General features: G+C 46.1%; 2 protein-coding genes across 2 annotated transcripts; both read right to left on the bottom strand.

Moving 5' to 3' along the window:
* Positions 1 to 347: 347 nt before the first annotated feature.
* On the bottom strand, positions 348 to 1,957 carry LOC119385802 (uncharacterized). The gene has a single exon (XM_037653184.2). The coding sequence runs from the start codon at positions 1,364 to 1,366 to the stop codon at positions 350 to 352; it is 1,017 nt and encodes a 338-aa protein (XP_037509112.1). The 5' UTR covers positions 1,367 to 1,957; the 3' UTR covers positions 348 to 349.
* Positions 1,958 to 7,934: 5,977 nt separating this feature from the next.
* On the bottom strand, positions 7,935 to 9,046 carry LOC119385801 (uncharacterized). The gene has a single exon (XM_037653183.2). It carries the CDS (start codon positions 9,021 to 9,023, stop codon positions 8,091 to 8,093), a length of 933 nt encoding a protein of 310 aa, XP_037509111.1. The 5' UTR covers positions 9,024 to 9,046; the 3' UTR covers positions 7,935 to 8,090.
* Between the last annotated feature and the right edge of the window lie 9,492 nt (positions 9,047 to 18,538).

The following is an 18,538-nucleotide window of genomic DNA, read 5'->3' as shown; positions in this document are numbered from 1 at the left end:
TCGCCTTTTTCGCTTGGTGGATTCTTTTATCAAACAAAGTAACAATTGTAACGGACCATATTCAGACTAACATATTATGATACCCCACGTAATCTGAGTAAAAACATCAATGAATGTCACGCAGTGACGTAGGCAGAAATTTGTTTCGGAGGGAGGGGGGAGGGCACCCCTTCATCCGACATGGGGTCCAGGCAGGTATATATATATATATATATATATATATATATATATATATATATATATATATATATATATATATATATATATATATATATATATATATACACTGCGGATATAGTGCATCCTGGTAATAATCACAGAAGCAATATCTATATGTCAAGCGAAAAATTTATCCACATCCTTCAGAATAATCCAACTTTTCCGCACTCAGTAAAGATATGTTCTTCACCGATGATCCACCCAACTTCGTCGAGCCTGTGAGTACTAGTCGCGCCATCTTCCCGAAATTTGCTGCGTACCGTCCTACAGTCTCGAAGTTGATTGGTCCGAATTTGTCAAAGGGACAGTAGTAAGCCCTGTGCCTGAAGAACGCGTGCACAGCTGTGAAGTTCCTCCAGTCGTCATTGCACTGTTCAAACAAGATCCTGGTGATGTCTTCGTGCACTCCGAAGTCGCACGGAATTCTGTAGACAAGGTGAGGCTTCGTGTCGAGGATCTCCTGCGTCGGTAGGTGACCTGCGTTGTAATACCAAAGGTCAGGCCGATACTTGTGATAGGACTCGTAGTACAGACGCAGGAATTCGGATTGTTTGTGGGCCACGATGATCTGGTTACCGATGCTCTGGCCTGGTGGCCATCCTATAGCCGTTTCGTAGCGCCTGTACTTGTCCAGACTCTTCACGATGTAGGAGTCGCTATCGAGGTAGACTCCTCCGTACTTCCTCAGCACCCTAATGCGAACGATGTCGGAGGCATGCTCGATCCAGCTCACCTTGATGCCAAAAATTGTCTCCGGTTTCTCGACGTACCTGAGAGTCAGCCGTGGTATGTCCTTAATGTGCTTCCAGTTCTCGCTTTGAGTGGTCGCGCTGCAGTTGTCGCAGTGGATCATCAAAAAGTCCGGCTTTTGCTGGAGCCAGGCTGCTCGAATGCTCACGACCTCAATGAAGGACAACGAAGCGTTCCCGAGTCTTATGAAATGCACAATGTTTGGCACGAACGTATCGTTGTACTCTTCTACCGTCACCTCTGGCACTGGCAGGTCCCAACAGTAAAACGGCGGAAGCGGGTGTCTTGGCCTCGATACATAAAACACGCAGCATGCGGCGAGGAACGTAGCGCCTACTACGAGGCAATAAAAATGCTTTATCGTAAATCGCTTGTTAATATAAGGACGGAAGTGCATGTCCTACCTTGATGTGGAGAATGCCCGCTTCATAAACGCCTTTGTTCTTCGTTTCTCCGTTCTTAGTTGAATCGTCTTCTCAGTTATGGTGTTTCTTGTTTCATGCAAAAGCCATCATTTGCAACGATCTGGTTGGATAGGATGCAGGCCAAACCTTGAGCGAAGGTCCTTGTTAGGCTTGACCAGAACAGCACTGTAGATTAAAGAACAGTTGAGTGTAGAGAGTCGCGTCTTCCGTTGTTTAACTTCCGGTCTTATCGATGCAGGGGCACGTTCAAGTTCACTACTGGAACTGTTTCAGCGCATGCAAAAAACCGTCGCGATGTTCCGTCGAGTAAATGTGACACCGGATGTCCTTCTGCCGTTGCAGCGTGTTGTTGCCATGAGGAGCGCGGACGAACGGCGGTAAAGTAGCGTTGAGCCTCTGACTACAGCAATATCCGTTTACCGGACGGGTGGATCCATGCGTGGATGCAAGGCCGGTTCGTTTCTGATGTGGCACGCTTGGACGCGCTGTCTGAAATGTGCGCCTACCCGACTACGACAGCTACGCTTTGTCAAAGCATCACGCATCTGCTATGACGATTGCCCGACCTTTGTCCTGAGAGAGGGTCTCTCTCGCAACTGGCGTGACCGCAGTGGGGCGGCGGTGTAGGTGTGGAACTGCTGCACAGATGCTGTTGTGCAGAGTTTGATAGCTGTTTGTGTGCGTTGTTCTTACGAAGGGCATCGAGTCCGATGCTGTATCAGCTATATGCTTTGTTTTAAATGCGAAGCATTTCTTAGCGAACCTTTGGCACTTTGAGCGTTTCCATCTATCTATCTATCTATCTATCTATCTATCTATCTATCTATCTATCTATCTATCTATCTATCTATCTATCTATCTATCTATCTATCTATCTATCTATCTATCTATCTATCTATCTATCTATCTATCTATCTATCTATCTATCTATCTATCTATCTATCTAGCCGCGTACGTCTGTGTGCTCTCATGATCGCCTCCTTAACTTGGTGTAGACCAAAATTGGCATGGGAGGGTAAGAGGATTTGACGAATATGACTGTCGGGTGATGACATGAATAACATGGAAATCCTGTCGCATACGTCGTCAAAACCTTTCCTCCAGACACGTGTGGCACATACGCGTTTACCACGGGCCGCGGTGTACGGGTATGCGCCACAGGTGATTGACAATTTATATCTACCCAGGAAAGGCGAGAACAGACATTAGTAATTTAAATGCGAAAGCGTTAACAAAAACCGACACCGGCATCGTTGACCCGACGAATGCAAAGAATAAAAATTAGGATCCCAGCAGGAATCGAACCCAAGCATTCCGCGTGGCAGTGCAAGTCAGCTATTCTACCACAGAGCCACGCCAGGTCTATAGACTATGTTACGTAAGGCATATGGGCTCCGCCATCATGGGCTGTTAAACGAAAATTTTCTTATTTTTTGTATATCTGACGCGAACTGATAAAGTCCGGAAACGCCGAATGCACCAACCCAACAGTTTTCATGTGTAGATGACCACCGTAACACTGTTCGCGTAGTTGTTCAAGATAAAACACGGCAAGGTTAACAGCCCAGCACGACGGCACCAAAACCCGTCCGTAAAATAGTCTATAAACTGGTTTGGAAAAACAGACTATGTAGGCGTATTGTCGGTGCAACGTCAATTGTGTTCGTGGTGCTGGCTATGTAATTTTACAAGAAAGCAATAAACACTACATGTGTACTCCTACGATACAGGCGTCATGTCAGATTAACGTCTATGGTTCGTGTTGGCTCCGCTTTTATAGCAGTCTCATAAACATTACATTTATATCCCTATGATTCAGCAAGCTATATTGAAGCATTGCTCGACCCCGGTGGAATACATTAACGAAAGTGACGTGTGACATTCACATGATTGCGCCATAAAGTGCTCTTAGTTTCGATAATACTGACGTATGTACTCTAATGTGGGGGCTGTCGTTACGTCGCACCATAAGTTATCCTTTAAACGCCAGTGTTGTCGACGTGCCTGGTAAGCCCACGATGTGCGCAGAGCTACTACACTTACGAAAACACGTCGATCCACCTCATAACGTTTGTCTCAAAGCCATAAAATACAACATAGAATTACTCGCTGACTGCTTCGCATGAAACATATTCCCACAACGCGTGGGATCTGCTGAAGTTTTTTATCTGTTGTCCTCATTAAAATTAAATTGTCGGGTGACATCGGCAGCTGTCGTGCCAGAGATGCAAGTACACAGGTTCTGTGGAAGTAACGATGACCACTGCGCGAAGCTTCTCGCCATGCCACTAACAAAATGAAATCTCTTAGCGTCAATGTTGTATTGTCAAAATTTCCTACATGCATCAGGATGGGACAACTTTATCGACTTAATCAGATCAAGTCGCCTAAGTGAAACAAGAGGGATCCGAAAAGGGCCGAGGTGTGCGAATAGTGCAATTAAAAAAAACGAACTGAATAAGAATACTAAAAAGGGGGCTTCAAATATCGAACGAAATGTTCGACATAGCTTCTTTTGCGCTGATCATGAGCAAAGCTGGTCATGTCGAATTGCAAAAGATTTAGGTTTGGAGATGTTTGTATTCTATCTAGCAGGAGAAGCTTGATGTGGGCGAGTTGGTGTAACATACTTAATGAAAAAATGCTGCGCAAGAAACACGAGGACCAGAAAGAAACACTTAACACCGGCCTAACGGCGCACATTTAACACAAATATACAAAACAAATATTATGCCTTAAGGGCAAGTCTATGTCGCAAATAAAAAAAAAGAAAGAAACACTTACAAAATAGTTGATAGTTTGCGCCTGTCTGTTTTAGGTTTTTCTTTCTGGTCCTCGTCTCTTTTGCGAAGTGTTTTGCCATTACGTATTCTAGCTATAGCTTGTCATAGCACAAGACATGCGTACTCGATAAAGAGACGCAGAAAAAGGGCACACCGCGCAACACTTCAGTTTATTTTCAGAAACTTATTTGTACCTCACATGTTTATGCAGAAGACAACACAATACCTAGCGCAGGAACGCATTTGTACAAGCTGACAAAATATGACAGGAGCAATTATGAAACAAGTGAACAATTATGAAACAAGGTGGCGTCGTCTGGCTGCGCGACGACGGCGCCAAGATCCCAGCGTTCGAGAACGAGAGGACCAAGCGGCACGGCAACGGCACGAGGACCCTGCCGTACGAGAACGCGAGGCCGAGGCGGCACGAGAACGGCGGCAAGAGGAATATGTACACTAGAGCACTGCACGGGCCGGATTTTACGGCCCGGGCCCGGCCCGGGCCCGCTTTATGAAGCCCGAGCCCAGCCCGGGCCCGTGGTTCCAAGCGCGGGCCCGGCCCGGGCCCGGGCGTACATGACCGAACCCAGCCCGAGCCCGGCCCGGGCCCGTGGTTCCAAGCCCGGACCCGGCCCGGGCCCGGGCGTACTTGACCGTACCCAGCCCGAGCCCGGCCCGGGCCCGTCGTTCCACGCCCGGGCCCGGCCTGGGCCTGGGCGTTCATTACTAAACTAATCCAGGGCGCGCTTGTTCATGACCAGGTCCGACCCGGGCCCGCTAGGGGATATTAGTTGTTGATGATGATTATTAATGATGCCGTGCGCTTTGTAGCGGGCGATCGGACGGGAAATTCGGTGTGTACATGCATCGAAATGTTGCTTTGCCCGCGGTGGTAGCTCAGCGGTTAAGCTGTTTCGCTGTTAAGTCCTAGGACACCGGTGCGATTCCCGCGGCGACGCCGGCCGCAATTTGATGGGGGCGAAATGCAAGAACACCCGTGTATATACTTATCTTTAGGTGCACGTTAGAGAACTCGAGGTGGTCGAAATTGATCCGGTGCCACTACGGCGTGCCTCGTAATCATATCATGGTTTTGGCACGTAATACCAAGGAATATAAATGAAATGTACCGTATGTGTCAACCTCGAATAAAAGACCGAAATATTTATTCCTCTCATGGGAACAACCGTGATCTGGCCCATTGTTATGCTGTTAATATACATATATATATATATATATATATATATATATATATATATATATATATATATATATATATATATATATATATATATATATATATACGTGATCTCGCGTGTTTATAAGGAAACCCACCACGATGTACTTGTTACTTTTACAAAGCCTGGTCCCGCGGACGAAACGTTAGTGAAGATATACAGTGCCAATCTATATCTATATTGGTGGAAAAAAATAGCACTTCAACTGTTTTTCTATTTTTATTGCTAAGCTTTACTAAGAGCCAGCTCTTTGCACGTGTCACTTCAGCTTGGCGCAGTATACCTTAGACCATGCAATGCATAACGTTCGCGTGTGCTCGAAGGCCCGACTTACGCCTTTTAATGAGCGAGTCCGGCCCGGCCCGCAGCCTCAAGCCGGGGCCCGGCCCAGGCCCGCAGCTTCAAGCCCGGGCCCGGCCCGGGCCCGCACTTTCAAGCCCGAGCCCAGCCCGGGCCCGCCGAAAAACGCTTCGGACGGCCCGGCCCGGCCCGCGGGCCGGGCCGGGCCCGGGCTTTCGGGCCGGCCCGGGCCCGTGCAGTGCTCTAATGTACACGCCTTATGTGCAGTAAACGCCGTGCATTGTTCGCGAAGCCTGAGCACTTGCACGATCGCGTTCCGTTGGCTTTCGTTGGGGATGCTACCGACCTCGCGCCGTGGAACGCGAAGAGGAACGCTACGCGCGTCGTGTCTTCCATCTAGCCTTGCCGTTAATTCTCACAGGGCGAGCGGGGAACGCGGTCGCTCTTGGCGCGCTTTCTGTTTCGCTCGGAGTCGCGCTCGCTCTTGGCGCGCTTTCTCTTTCGTTCGGGAGCGGACACTTTCCCTGCATTTCACCGACCACAAAGCGGTGATAATGAAGGGACCACGTAAACCAACAATAGAATAAAGGTTTGATGTTTAATATATACACGGTGTTTCACACTCCTTATATGATGTACTGGGCGAATTTCACGAAAGAGTTTCACGGTTTACCAATGATTTCCTCCGGAGCTTCGCCCCACTCATCATCATTCACCCCGTGAATTTGCTGTCATTTTTTTTCCTTTGGTTCCCGAAGCACTTTTCTCAGGCAAAAAGATATGTGCCACTGCAAGCCAAGAAACCGAACAAAAATGCAAGGACAAAGAAACAGGTGGGGTTGGGTCCGTTTCGCATAACAGCCTGGCAGACGAACTTAGCTGCACCGGACTCTCCACTGCGCGCATGCGCGTATTCTCGTTCATTTCGCCACTGCGCTCCGTTATACGGCGCTTATCGACTCGGCGGTCGACACTCGCGCGTTCAGGTTAAAAAAAAGCCGGCAGATCCCACGCATTGTGGTAATCGATGTAATGCGAAGCAGCCAGCAAAGAGCTGCATGCATACATCGTCTTGTATGTCACTAAGGAAAATGCGTGTCATAATTTTCATGTTAACTCCTATTATTTATGTTCGTCACACAGTAACGTCGCGCAATACCAACTTCGGGGTAAATCAAGCTAGCGAAACGGCTGCCAGCGCACCATGAGCGTGGCACGTAAGTCATGCTGTACATGACATGCGTGTCATGATTTTCATGTTAACTCGTGTTATTTATGTTCGCCACACAGTCACGTCGCAAGATACCAATTTTGGTGTATATCAAGCTAGCGAAACGGGCACCAGCGCCCCATGAGCGTGGCACGTAAGTCATGCTGTACATGACATCCGTGTCATGACTTTCATGTTAACACGTGTTATTTATGTTCGTCACACAGTCACGTCGCAAGATACCAATTTTGGTGTATATCAAGCTAGCGAAACGGCCGCCAGCGCACCATGAGCGTGGCACGTAAGTCATGCTGTACATGACATGCGTGTCATGATTTTCATGTTATGACTTGTCATTTATGTTCGTCATACAGTCATGTTACGCCATACCAATTTTGGTGCACATTCGATTAACCAAGCGACCAGGAGAGCACGAAGTCGTAGGCGGCTAGATAGATAGATAGATAGATAGATAGATAGATAGATAGATAGATAGATAGATAGATAGATAGATAGATAGATAGATAGATAGATAGATAGATAGATAGATAGATAGATAGATAGATAGATAGATAGATAGATAGATAGATAGATAGATAGATAGCTAGATAGATCGCTCAAAGTCGCAGAAGTTCGCTAAGAAATGCTTCGCATTTAAAAAATGGGTGGCTGTACATGTAGCCATGAGGACGAGGATGTTTATCACCTGCTCTACTGTTCCAAACACAACACACACTGACAGCGCCTAGATCAGGAGCTCCGCTTACTGGACTAAGAACGTACCATTTCTCTAGCCAGAATACTAGGGCCATGGCAAATAAAGGTCCCTCATTAGGCGATCAAAGTCCCTGAATGCTTCTTTGAAGACACTATCTTGTGATGAGCACTAATATTCGCGAGTGTGCATTGTACTTGTGTGTGCCAAAGATTAACGGTCTATGTTAAAACGGGAAATATTGAACTCGCAAAGGCAAGACTGTATATATTTTTAATTGTAGTTTATTCCTAACAAACAAGCAAAAAGGGGCAGACATTCCCAAGAAATGGCGACAACTCCTTCACTAATTTTTATTTCAATAAAAAAACGCAAATGCATAAGTAGGCGAAACGATGACTAAGTATTTGTCTAAGGCAGACATATATACAATATTTGGAGATATGCTTCTCACGGTGTCAGCAGAGATATCAGGCGACATAAGTATCCACATCCATCAGAATAATCCAAATTTTCCGCACTTAGTAACGATACGTTCTTCACCGTCGATCCACCCAACTTCGTCGAGCCTGTGAGTACGAGGCGCGCCATCTTCCCGAAATTCGTTTCGTACCATCCTACAGTCTCGAAGTTGATTGGTCCGAACTTGTCAGAGGGACAGTAGTAAGCCCTGTGCCTGAAGAATATGTGCACGGCACTGAAGTTCCTCCAGTCGTCGTTGGACTGTTCGTACAAAATCTTGGTGATGTCTTCGTGCACTCCAAAGTCGCAAGGAACTCTGTAGACAAGGTGAGGCTTCTTGCTGAGAATCTCTTTCGTCGGTAGCTGACCGCCGTTGTAACACCAAAGGTCAGGCCGATACTTGCGATACGACTCGTAGTACAGACGCAAAAACTCGGATCGTTTATGGGCCACGATTACCTGGTTGCCGATGTTCTGGCCTGGTGGCCATCCTATAGCCGTTTCGTAGCGCCTGTACTTGTCCAGACTCTTCACGATGTAGGAATCGCTATCGAGGTAGATGCCCCCGTACTTCCTCAGCATCCTGATGCGAATGATGTCGGAGGCATGCTCGATCCAGCTTATTTTTATACCAAAAATTGTCTCCGGTTTCTCGACGTAGTTGAGTGTTAGTCGCGGTATGCCCTTGATATGCTTCCAGTACTCGCTTCCTGAGGTCGCGCTGCAGTTGTTACAGTGAATCATCAGAGAGTCCGGTTTTTGCTGGAGCCAGGCTGCTCGGATACTTACGACTTCGATAAAAGACAACGGGGCATCGCCCAGTCTTACAAAATGCACGATGTTTAGCACGAACGTGTCTTCGTGCTCTTCTACAGATACCTGCGGAACAGACAGGTCCCAGCAATAAAATGATTCAACCATTTTCACTGGCTTTGTCTGCACTGGCTTTTTCTGAATCGCACGGAGTATGTGGCCAGAGCCAGAATCGTAGAGACAACTACGAGGCAATAAAGCTGACTAAGCGTCACTCGTTTGCTCCTGTAGCGACAGAGGTACTACATCTTCTACCTTGATGTACAGAACGTGCTATGTATTGCCTCCCTAGAACTCGCTCTCTCCGTCTTAGTTGGATTGGCTTGTTATACGTGGTATCAAGAGTTGCACGCATATACCGGTACCTGCAACGATATCGCTGGCAAAGAGACGAAAAATTTAAGAAAACTTTCCTGTTGGACCTTAAGAGTACAGTGTTTAAGAGAAAATGATAACAGCTTGCTGACAGGCATACTATCTGTGATTTTTCGCTGTTTTTGGCTAATAAAGAGATCCCGCGAAATCTGAAAAATCACACGTGACTAGACTGCAGCGCGCTTCGGGAAGCAGCTCCTTCAAACAGTATCACTGTGAGGTAGCAAGCCAAGACTATATACGCTCCCACCTTTTGCAGGTGGAAGCGTAGTCTACAACCTACTTTTCAAATAACAAAGCAAATCTGACTGTTTTGATGAATGTGTACACATTAAGCCACAACTTGCTGCAAGCATCCTCAATACACAAAGGACTTTTAGGAGGCTGTTCCTCCATCTTGCGTTGTGACTGTGCTGCGTATTCCATGCAGACGCTAAACGAAAATTATTGAAGCGGTATTAGTCAACTATCCTTTAAATTACCAAAAAGGCTTACCATGAAAGGCGCTTGATAAGCAAGAAAAACTAAAAACGAAAGATTGGTGCCGAGACCAACTTCGGGGTCCCCATACCAGCTTGCCTTAATGTCATACATTTATATTTGTTTGTGTATGCGCGTGTGTGCGTGGGAACGTTTACTGATGTCAATTTTATTCTAAAATGGTCAAAGGCTACACTTACCAGATTTTAAGAAATATAAAAAAGATAAGTATATACCCTTAAGTTCGTGAGGCCACACTAATGTCCTTTCACTGGTTTCAGCCAAATGTTCTAAAAGCACACTATTAATCAGGTCCTGGTTAAATGCTGGCTATATCCCAGGAAACTAGACGAAAAATGTCTGGTTTCCTGGCTGTATCTAGTGCTTTGAGCGGGACCTTATTAAGAGTGTATGGAACACCTAGCTTCATTTTCTCTTCTAATAACCTATAACCCTGATATTAGCACGAACAGTTTTTGAGGAGAACTGTGTCAGCATAGATTGATTTAGCATTTCTCTTTGAAAAGCTTTTGGCCATTAACATCTAAGAAAAGCGCCTGTTGTCAGTGGTTGTGGCAGCAAATGGCATCTTCATATTCAAAGGCAACACTGACACTCAGTTTGTTTTCTTGACAGATGGATGGACTGTTGTTTTATCACAAGAAAGGCCATTACTTCGAGGGTGTCTCTCCTCTAGTTGGCTGGCTGAAGCCATACATGGTACCTGAAATTCTGGGAACTCCCGTGGACCCACGCTATCTCGAGAAACAACCACCAAAGCACCAAGCTGGTCTCAAGGAGAAATTAGAAGCCAACAAGTCTCGAACCAGAAACAAAGTCAAGGCGGCGCAATTGAGTGCCGAGGACTGTGAAAATGAACCAGCCAATGAGATGGAGGCATGACTTGCCTTTTTTTTTTATGTGGTGTGTCTGATTTTGTTGAGTGTCATTGGTTGAGAGTAAATCCCAAGTGGAAATTCATCATTAAGCATCTGGCTGACCGAGGCAGCTTGGCATTATTAGCTACTGAAGATGCACCCTTTCATAAGACCTCTTTGCAGAGACTCTCCTAGATATGGAAACCTAATGTTTGAGATGAATGCACATATTCTGCTTTTCTTTTGTTGTCTGTGCAGATGCCTGCTTCCTACGTATTGCAGTTAATTTCCAACAAACTTTGGTTGTTAGTCAGCACTGTATTTTTCATCTCCACTGCATCCTGTTTAAAGCGCCATTTTTTTTTTTCTTTTCATAATGCACCAACCAGCCTAATCAAGCACACTGCTGCAGGTATTATTTGCTTTGCATTATGACACAGTCACATTAGTAAGCTTCTTCACTGCAACGTATTCATGTCATGCGCTGAAGCTTACTAACAGTGAAAATAATTGCTTTGCAATGAAGAGTACTGCACAGGTTCTAAATGTCTGGTATAGAATTGCTGTTATGCCATTATTTTCTGGAAGAACAGCGATGTGGGCAAGTTGGTTAATGTTCATTTAAAGAGTTTGCATCGCAAGCACGTAGGTGCTGTAAGAAAAGCGACACATTAAAGTAAGGAAGCTTCCTTACTTTCCTGTGTCCTTTCTTACTTCACTTTATCGCTTTTCTTTCAGCACTTACGTGCTTGCACTCCAAACTCTTTAAAATGTAGTATTTGGTAGTCCCATTAACATTTATTTTATCGAGGTTTAGCTGTAACTCCTTGATTTGATGCTCCTATTAGTCCCAAGGAATTTACGAAGGTCGTATACAGCTTAACCCTTTCCCTACCGAAGATGAGCTGAGCTCGTCCACGCAGTTTGTACCGCTCCAACCAAAGACGAGCTGGGCTCGTCCACTGTGAAAGAAGCATTTGGGGGCGCCGCAGTTAAGCTACCCTAATTCATTGTGTCCTTGGCTTCAACAGATAGCGCACTAAAAATTTTGAAAATGCACTCAAAGTATGCATTTTGGTTGAGAAAGGATTTGATTCAGGTATATAGAATTAGAAATTGGCGTCCTCCTCTGTGCGCCAGCGGTGTGCGCGTTTCAGAACAGCCCCGTTCAGAAAAAAAACAAAGAAAGAATGTCCATGTTTGCTGAACACTAAATAGAAAAAATCTACGCTTTACTTTAACAATTAGATTTTAAAAACTATCCGGTTCTTGGGCAATCCCCCAGCGTGGGTGTGTGCCAAAGTTATAGGATCTACTCTACTCATGAAATGAAATGAAGAATCCAGTTCTCCTGTGTGTGTGGCAACTACACATAGCAGCATAGTTTCTATACCGCGTCTCGGACGTATCGGCAGTGGACGGCGCTGAGACGTATGCAAACACCCTGTGGCGCGTCCAAGGTTTGTTTTAACGGACTCATTTCTCTGCGCTTTATTTTTTTTAACCCATATATGCCCAGTGTCCTACATATAGGACGCTTCTTTGATGCGCTCTAACATCGCTATTTCTTTAGCTGATGACTAGCGCCACCTACAGCACATCAAGCAGGCCTCATTCTCAACGTGCGCAAGCCTAGACATTGCTTGCCTTTCATGCTGCCACGTGCCGACCGCTTTCTCCGGGTAAACGTGTGCTTTGCGTGAAAGACGTCATGGAGAGGAAGAAGTGCACGTGAAATGCCGACCGCTTTCTCCGGGTTACTGCGTATCAAAAATTTCGCTATATTATTTTTAAAAAAATCGCGCTTCCTTTTACCCTGCATAGACCTTAATTTTTCATTTACAATAACCGCCGGCTTCTTGGCCAATCCCCCTTAGTGAGTAAGAGCCAGTACAGAGGTACAAGCAAGCAAGCCAGCAAGCAAACGCGCGCTTTGTATGAAAAACGTCATGGAGAGGAAGTGCAATGTCGGTGTGCACGTGGAATGCATCAAGGCTTACCACACCCGCACATAGCACCCCTAATGCCCAGTATCCTGTATGTATAGGACGGCTTGAAAAACAGTGTTGCGTTCACCTGGCAATAAATAAAGAACTTGTGCTTTGTAATGAGGGTACACTTTTTGTGAAAACTATATTTTTGTCATTTTTTCTGTGTTTGGGCATATATGGGTTAATTTCAAAGAGACATTTCCTGCACCGAAGACTGGAAAGTTCAGGGCACTTTCCGTGGTGCAGTACAGTGAAACCTATTTTGTACATCTTCAATATGTGTGTGTGTGTGTGTGTGTTGCGTGTATCTTGCGAATAAAGCGCATTTGAATAATTTTTTTTTAAAGTTTCAAGGCACGTAGAATCAAGTAGGCGAATTAAAAAAAAAATCGGTATTTTTGTATCGTTTCCCTCGGCAGGGAAAGGGTTAAGAAGTTCGCGGCATTTACTCCTTACACAACCCTGCACCAATGGGCGCGCACTCCAGGCTGACGTCATGAGCCGGACGGCCGGTGAGCCTGCCTTCCGCGACCATTGCCGTTTGCATAAGTGCATCTTTTCTTTAGTCGCGGAGGTCATCGGCTGCTGCGCTTCGTTCGTCAGGGCGGGGCCTCGCCGGATTTCTTAAGTTGTATACAACTGAAGGATGAATGTAAAAATCTTTGCTTAAAACAAAAAAAAATGTAATGATAAAACTTGCCAAATAAGAAAAAAAAAATATTTGCTTTCTATTGAAGCATAAAGAGGACCTTTAATTGAGGCATCACGTGGTGTAAATTACGTCTTAATGAGGACCAAAATGAAGATTTTTTCAATTGTGATTTTTTTGTAACATTTACAAACCAGTGATGAAAAAATATTTTTCACACAGTATATACCATCCGTTGAGTAAGTACTGGGTTACTCGAATAATCATAAAAACCGCAATATTACAGGGACAAAAATGTAAACATGGCACGTTTTAACATAATTTCTGGAGGCATATGTGGAGTTTGTGGAGGCGTATCTGGAAAACTTGCTACAGTTTTATTAAGGTGAAAGCCTTATATGTCTAATGCGAGCGCGGCCTTGAACGAAAAGCCGGCGTGAGTGGAATGAAGCAAACAAGTCGAAGTGATCGAGAGCTGCGCGTTAACTTCATCTTTTCGGCGTTTTCGTGACAAAAAAATTTACAAAGTCACAGTTTCGCCGCAAGGGCGAAGCACTGAATGCGATAGCAACAAATTGGAATGTTATCCTAAGACAACAGCCAACTCTTTTAGCATACTACCAATGTAACTCAACAAAACGCCGGCGCAAGGAAACGCGGCCGCTGCAGCGAGCGAAGCGACCTTCGTGCTGTCTATCACTTCATCGCAAACCGAGCGGCGAGAACAGCACGTACAAAGCTATGAGTCGCCTGCTGGTCTCTGTCAATATAAAGCGCGCGCGATCGCGCCAGGCCAAGCGAAGTGGAGTGTGTCTGCCGCAGCCCCCCTCCCTCCCTCCACACGTCCCCTCTACCCATGCACCGCTCACGCGACGAAAGACAGCAGGTGCGTTTCCACCCCGCTGGAGCAGCGATCGTCGGCTGCCCTCGCGCGCTTTCACTCGCACATAGAACGTGCGACACGCGAGGCGATGTTATCGTTTTGGACATTATACGGAACCTGACGGCGGTGTCGACGCCGACGGCAGAAACAGGCCGGGAGTGCCCATATAATTGCTGTCGCAATAAAAGAAGCGGCGTTCATCTCAAGCGTGCCTCGAGGCGTGTGAGTTGCGCGTTCACTTTGTCCTTGCGGCTTCAGTGTGACTAAAAATGATTAAATAACAAAAAGAGAGGCATTCGCCTGCTTAAAGTGCATGGTAAAATAGCCACACCGAATGGCTTTCTCCTTCGAGTCGTATTTGTCGAAAAAATAAGGGACCCTCCGAGTTTCTTCAACCTTGAGCACGTTGAACAAAGATCCTTATAATATGTAACCAAATTCGATATTGGCACGACAAACGACGCTCTGAAAACAAGTTTTCGGAGGAACATCACTCGGACCACATTTTGCAGTTAGGAAGGCTCCCACGTGGCCAAACATTTTTTTTCTGTCCAAAATATTCTCGCACATCACGGTTTACAATGCAGTAAATAAGCAAAATATTTTCGAATACGTTTGAGCTGGCCACCAAGATGGCTTGTACAAATGGCGTGGAATGACCTTGCTGTGACCGTCAACAGGAAGAGGAATCCGTTGAACGTCTTCAGAAGAGCCTCATCCGAGACCACTGCCATGAGTTCAGCCTTCGATACATCCCTGCTGTAAATTCAGCCCTTCACTTAACATCAATCGCACTGCAAATATACATGAAAGTAAGCTTAATGGTAAACGGTAGCATGGCATTTGTTCATAACTTGTGCACACTATGAGTCGGTCACTGTGCCTCCGACACACATACATACATAAGTATATTCTATTCCCGTTAAGGAAGGAAAACCAGTCTTTTTCCTTCGTCCATGCTTATTCCCTACTCCATTCATTGTGCCACCGAGATGCGCTGCCTCATGGGCTGCAGACAATAGTGCCATCATCCCCAACAGTACCACCTCTACAGTCGTAATTTGACCGTAACATGCGAGCACTCCACACAGCAGGCAGCTTGTACGTGCAGTTCTCCATCGATACCAGACTGCCTTCTATATTCGTTTATCCTTTCATACATTAGGACTGGTGTAAAAGAGAAATATGCTGTAGGTAGGAGCCGAATTCATAGTTTCCGTACAACGCCTCATAGCTCAGGCAGGCGATGCGCCTCTGCCAGGTATTAACACGAAAGTGTTTATACCGGGGTCCACCAAGACTTTCATGACGTACTTCCGTCATGGAAGTACATCAGCAAAATGCACACGATCAGATGGTAAAGAAAAAAAAAACGAAAGTTCAGTAAACGGTAGCCGAACCTCCAAAAAGAAGGTAATTTTGTCAACGCTTTAACACACCGCGAGGTGGCGGCTTTAGCCCAAGCCTCGCTGTCACTCCGCGTACCCCGCTCGAACCGTGAAAAAGCACTTCCAGACTAGAGGGGAGACAAGACGCGCGTCGCGTTTCCCGTCGCGTTTCTAGCCAGGCCGTGTGTGATTCTGTTAATAACATTCCGCGGAATGACGACCTTAGCCCCAAGCTCAGTAGTGTGCCTCGATGCATGCACGCGCATGAAGGCACCCTAAAGCTATCGTCCAATCACCGACGCTCTTCTGGCTGTTAGACTGCTTTCTCTGATTACGCTCTCCATGTGCGAATGGAACGGCCTGAGCAACACTACTAGCAACGGGGCGTTGCCGGAGCATATCTCGAAGGCCACGAGTAATGCATCCTGACACTAACGAGTGCCGACTGCGAGCGTTTCGGTAGTCTCGGCGCGGTGTAGGCTTTTGCTGCAATATTGTAGAACACTCTATGGTTGGTGAAATGCGGCGTCCACGGTGATTCGATTCGGTGACGAGGTAGTTACGTGATTCGTCTTTCGCATCCAGGTATATGTTAACAACTTCAGCTACCACAATGGTTAAGTCAAGATCATGGGCGTTTGTCGTCGGGATGGAGATTTGCCACTAGGCGTCAACGTGGGTGCATCCGCGTCCAACGGTGCTATAGCTGCCGATACCGATAGACATGTGCAAGCTCTCATGTATCAGTGTACAATAACAACAACTACTTCTGTGAAGAGAAGGTCACTTTTTATACCGATTCCTGTGACGGAGGGATTACCCATGTTTTTTTTTTCTCTCCCTGGTATTTGTGCACGCGCACGAACGGTCAGTACAGCGCAGAGGCGTAACCAGATTTTTTTCGAGGGGGGGGGGGTGTTCAACTATACTTGATTGTAGTGTATGCGCGCTTGCGTGCAAATATATACAGGCAAAATTGAAAATTTCGGGATGGAGGGGGGGGGGGGTCTGAACCCCCCTGCTGGCTAAGCCGGTGGTACAGCTGTCAACCGCATGTGACAATAATTGCATCAAAACTGCCAGAGCTCGAACGCTTGGTACGCGAATAGTGATACGGTAGATGAGCAATTCAATATTTAGTGGCAAACTATGTGACAAGCCAGCAGTAACAGGGCCCTGAAAACTACACGGCAGAATCACGTATTTTTATTGTTATTTTTTTCATGATAGAACTACGGATCAGAGTTCAATTTTCAACTAAACGTACTTGTCGCAATTGAAACACGAGTTTCGTTGAAAATAATACAATGCTCAGCTTTGGCTCACTTGAAATCCAAATGGTTGACAAACCATCGAATCCCGCGATTTTCACTAGCTTTTACGGATTTTTGGTTCGGTAGTGCGACGGCAAGCCTAAATGTGTGAACGGTTTATATTAACACGAAAGTGTTTTATGCCGGGGTCCACCAAGACTTCAGTGACGTATTTCCGTCACGGAAATGACGTTGCAAAAATATGCACAATCAGATGGCAAAGAAAAAAAGGTACCGCCAACGGGCATCGAACCACGAACCGCTCGGCCGCAACAGCAGATGCCGGCACCGCTATCCACTGCGCCACGGTCACAAACTCTGGAGGCTTTACGAACGCGCCTTTTATATCTACCACTCTCCCGGTCGGCTGGGTGGTGTTGACCCTGGGAGGTAAAGGTAAAGTAATTCGTCATTGCTGCGTCCTCGCGACTAGCACCTGCAACGCGTTACGCGTCCTCCCGTTCGGCGCGTTTCAATACAAGCTGAGTTTTGTTAATGCCTTAACACACCGCGAGGTGGCGACCTTTGCCAAACGTCGTAAAAGCGTCGGCCTCGCTCAGCATCACGTTATCACGTAATACAAACCAAAAATAGCTCTGCGACGCGCGCCTGCCTCACCTGGCTGTACACTGCGTTCCATGCTCACGCGCTCGCCTCGAGAAAAATCGCGGCCGGGCTACCGGGGCGGCACGACGCGCTTTGCGTTTCCCTCTAGTCCGGCCGCCGTGGTGTTCAATCACATTTTAACATGCCGCGGGATGGCGACCAAGTTCTGCATTCAATATGCGACGCTTTTCTGGCTATCGCACCTCGTTTTCTGATTACGCTTTTACCGTCAACTACTACAGCTACCACAAGGTTTGTTTAATCATTTAACATGGACGTTAGTCGTCGGGATGGAGATGTACACAATCATCAAAGTCGATGCATACACGTTAAAGGGCACCATTAGCTGCCAGACATCTATACACAGTGTGCAAACTCTCTTATATGAATGTACAGTAAACATTGAATTACTTCTGTGAGGGCACGCTTTACTTCGTGTTATTCCGATTCCTATGACGGAGGGATCAACCGTGTTTTTTTATAATTTATCAATCAGTATCGGTATCAAAAATGCATTTTCTTCGAGCTTTCCGGGACGCTCCGGTCGTGTTTCAAATGCGGAAATTTGAACGTGCAAGATGTCCGAACTTTGTGCGAAATCCTCCCTATTACGCTATCCAATGTACAGAATTTTATATGGTCCAAAATTTTGTTTTGTTGGCCTTTCAAGTGTGGCATAACGAGGGAGTGATCAGGATGAACTGGTTCACATCGATGTCGAAGTAGAGTGTAAGCGGTATACGCCTACCTGAATGGGTAGCGCTCTACCTTTGCCAGAAAAAAACTTTTTTTTTTCTTCTAGTCGTGTCGTACGTAGTTGGGAAACAAATAAAATATAGAAGACTAACGACGTCTACGTATATTGGCAAGGGGCTCCTTAACACATTAAACGAAGTAAGCAAGACGAACACGATAATTGCTGCCTATTAAAGACATTTCGTGAAAAGTGAGAGAGGGAGAGAATGTGTTTTAATGAAAATCGGGAATCCGTGAAAGCGAAATGTTGTGAAAAGCTACTATATTATAGCTTTCATTGAGCGATTGCGTGCGATAGAAAAGA

The sequence above is a fragment of the Rhipicephalus sanguineus genome, chromosome 3 (genome assembly GCF_013339695.2).
Source record: "Rhipicephalus sanguineus isolate Rsan-2018 chromosome 3, BIME_Rsan_1.4, whole genome shotgun sequence".
Taxonomy (NCBI): domain Eukaryota; kingdom Metazoa; phylum Arthropoda; class Arachnida; order Ixodida; family Ixodidae; genus Rhipicephalus; species Rhipicephalus sanguineus.
This window is presented reverse-complemented; position numbering and strand designations above follow the sequence as displayed.

Bases quoted from the DNA above. Each gene is read 5' to 3' on its own strand.
- LOC119385802 (XM_037653184.2), bottom strand. From the start codon at position 1,366: ATGCACTTCCGTCCTTATATTAACAAGCGATTTACGATAAAGCATTTT.
- LOC119385801 (XM_037653183.2), bottom strand. From the start codon at position 9,023: ATGGTTGAATCATTTTATTGCTGGGACCTGTCTGTTCCGCAGGTATCT.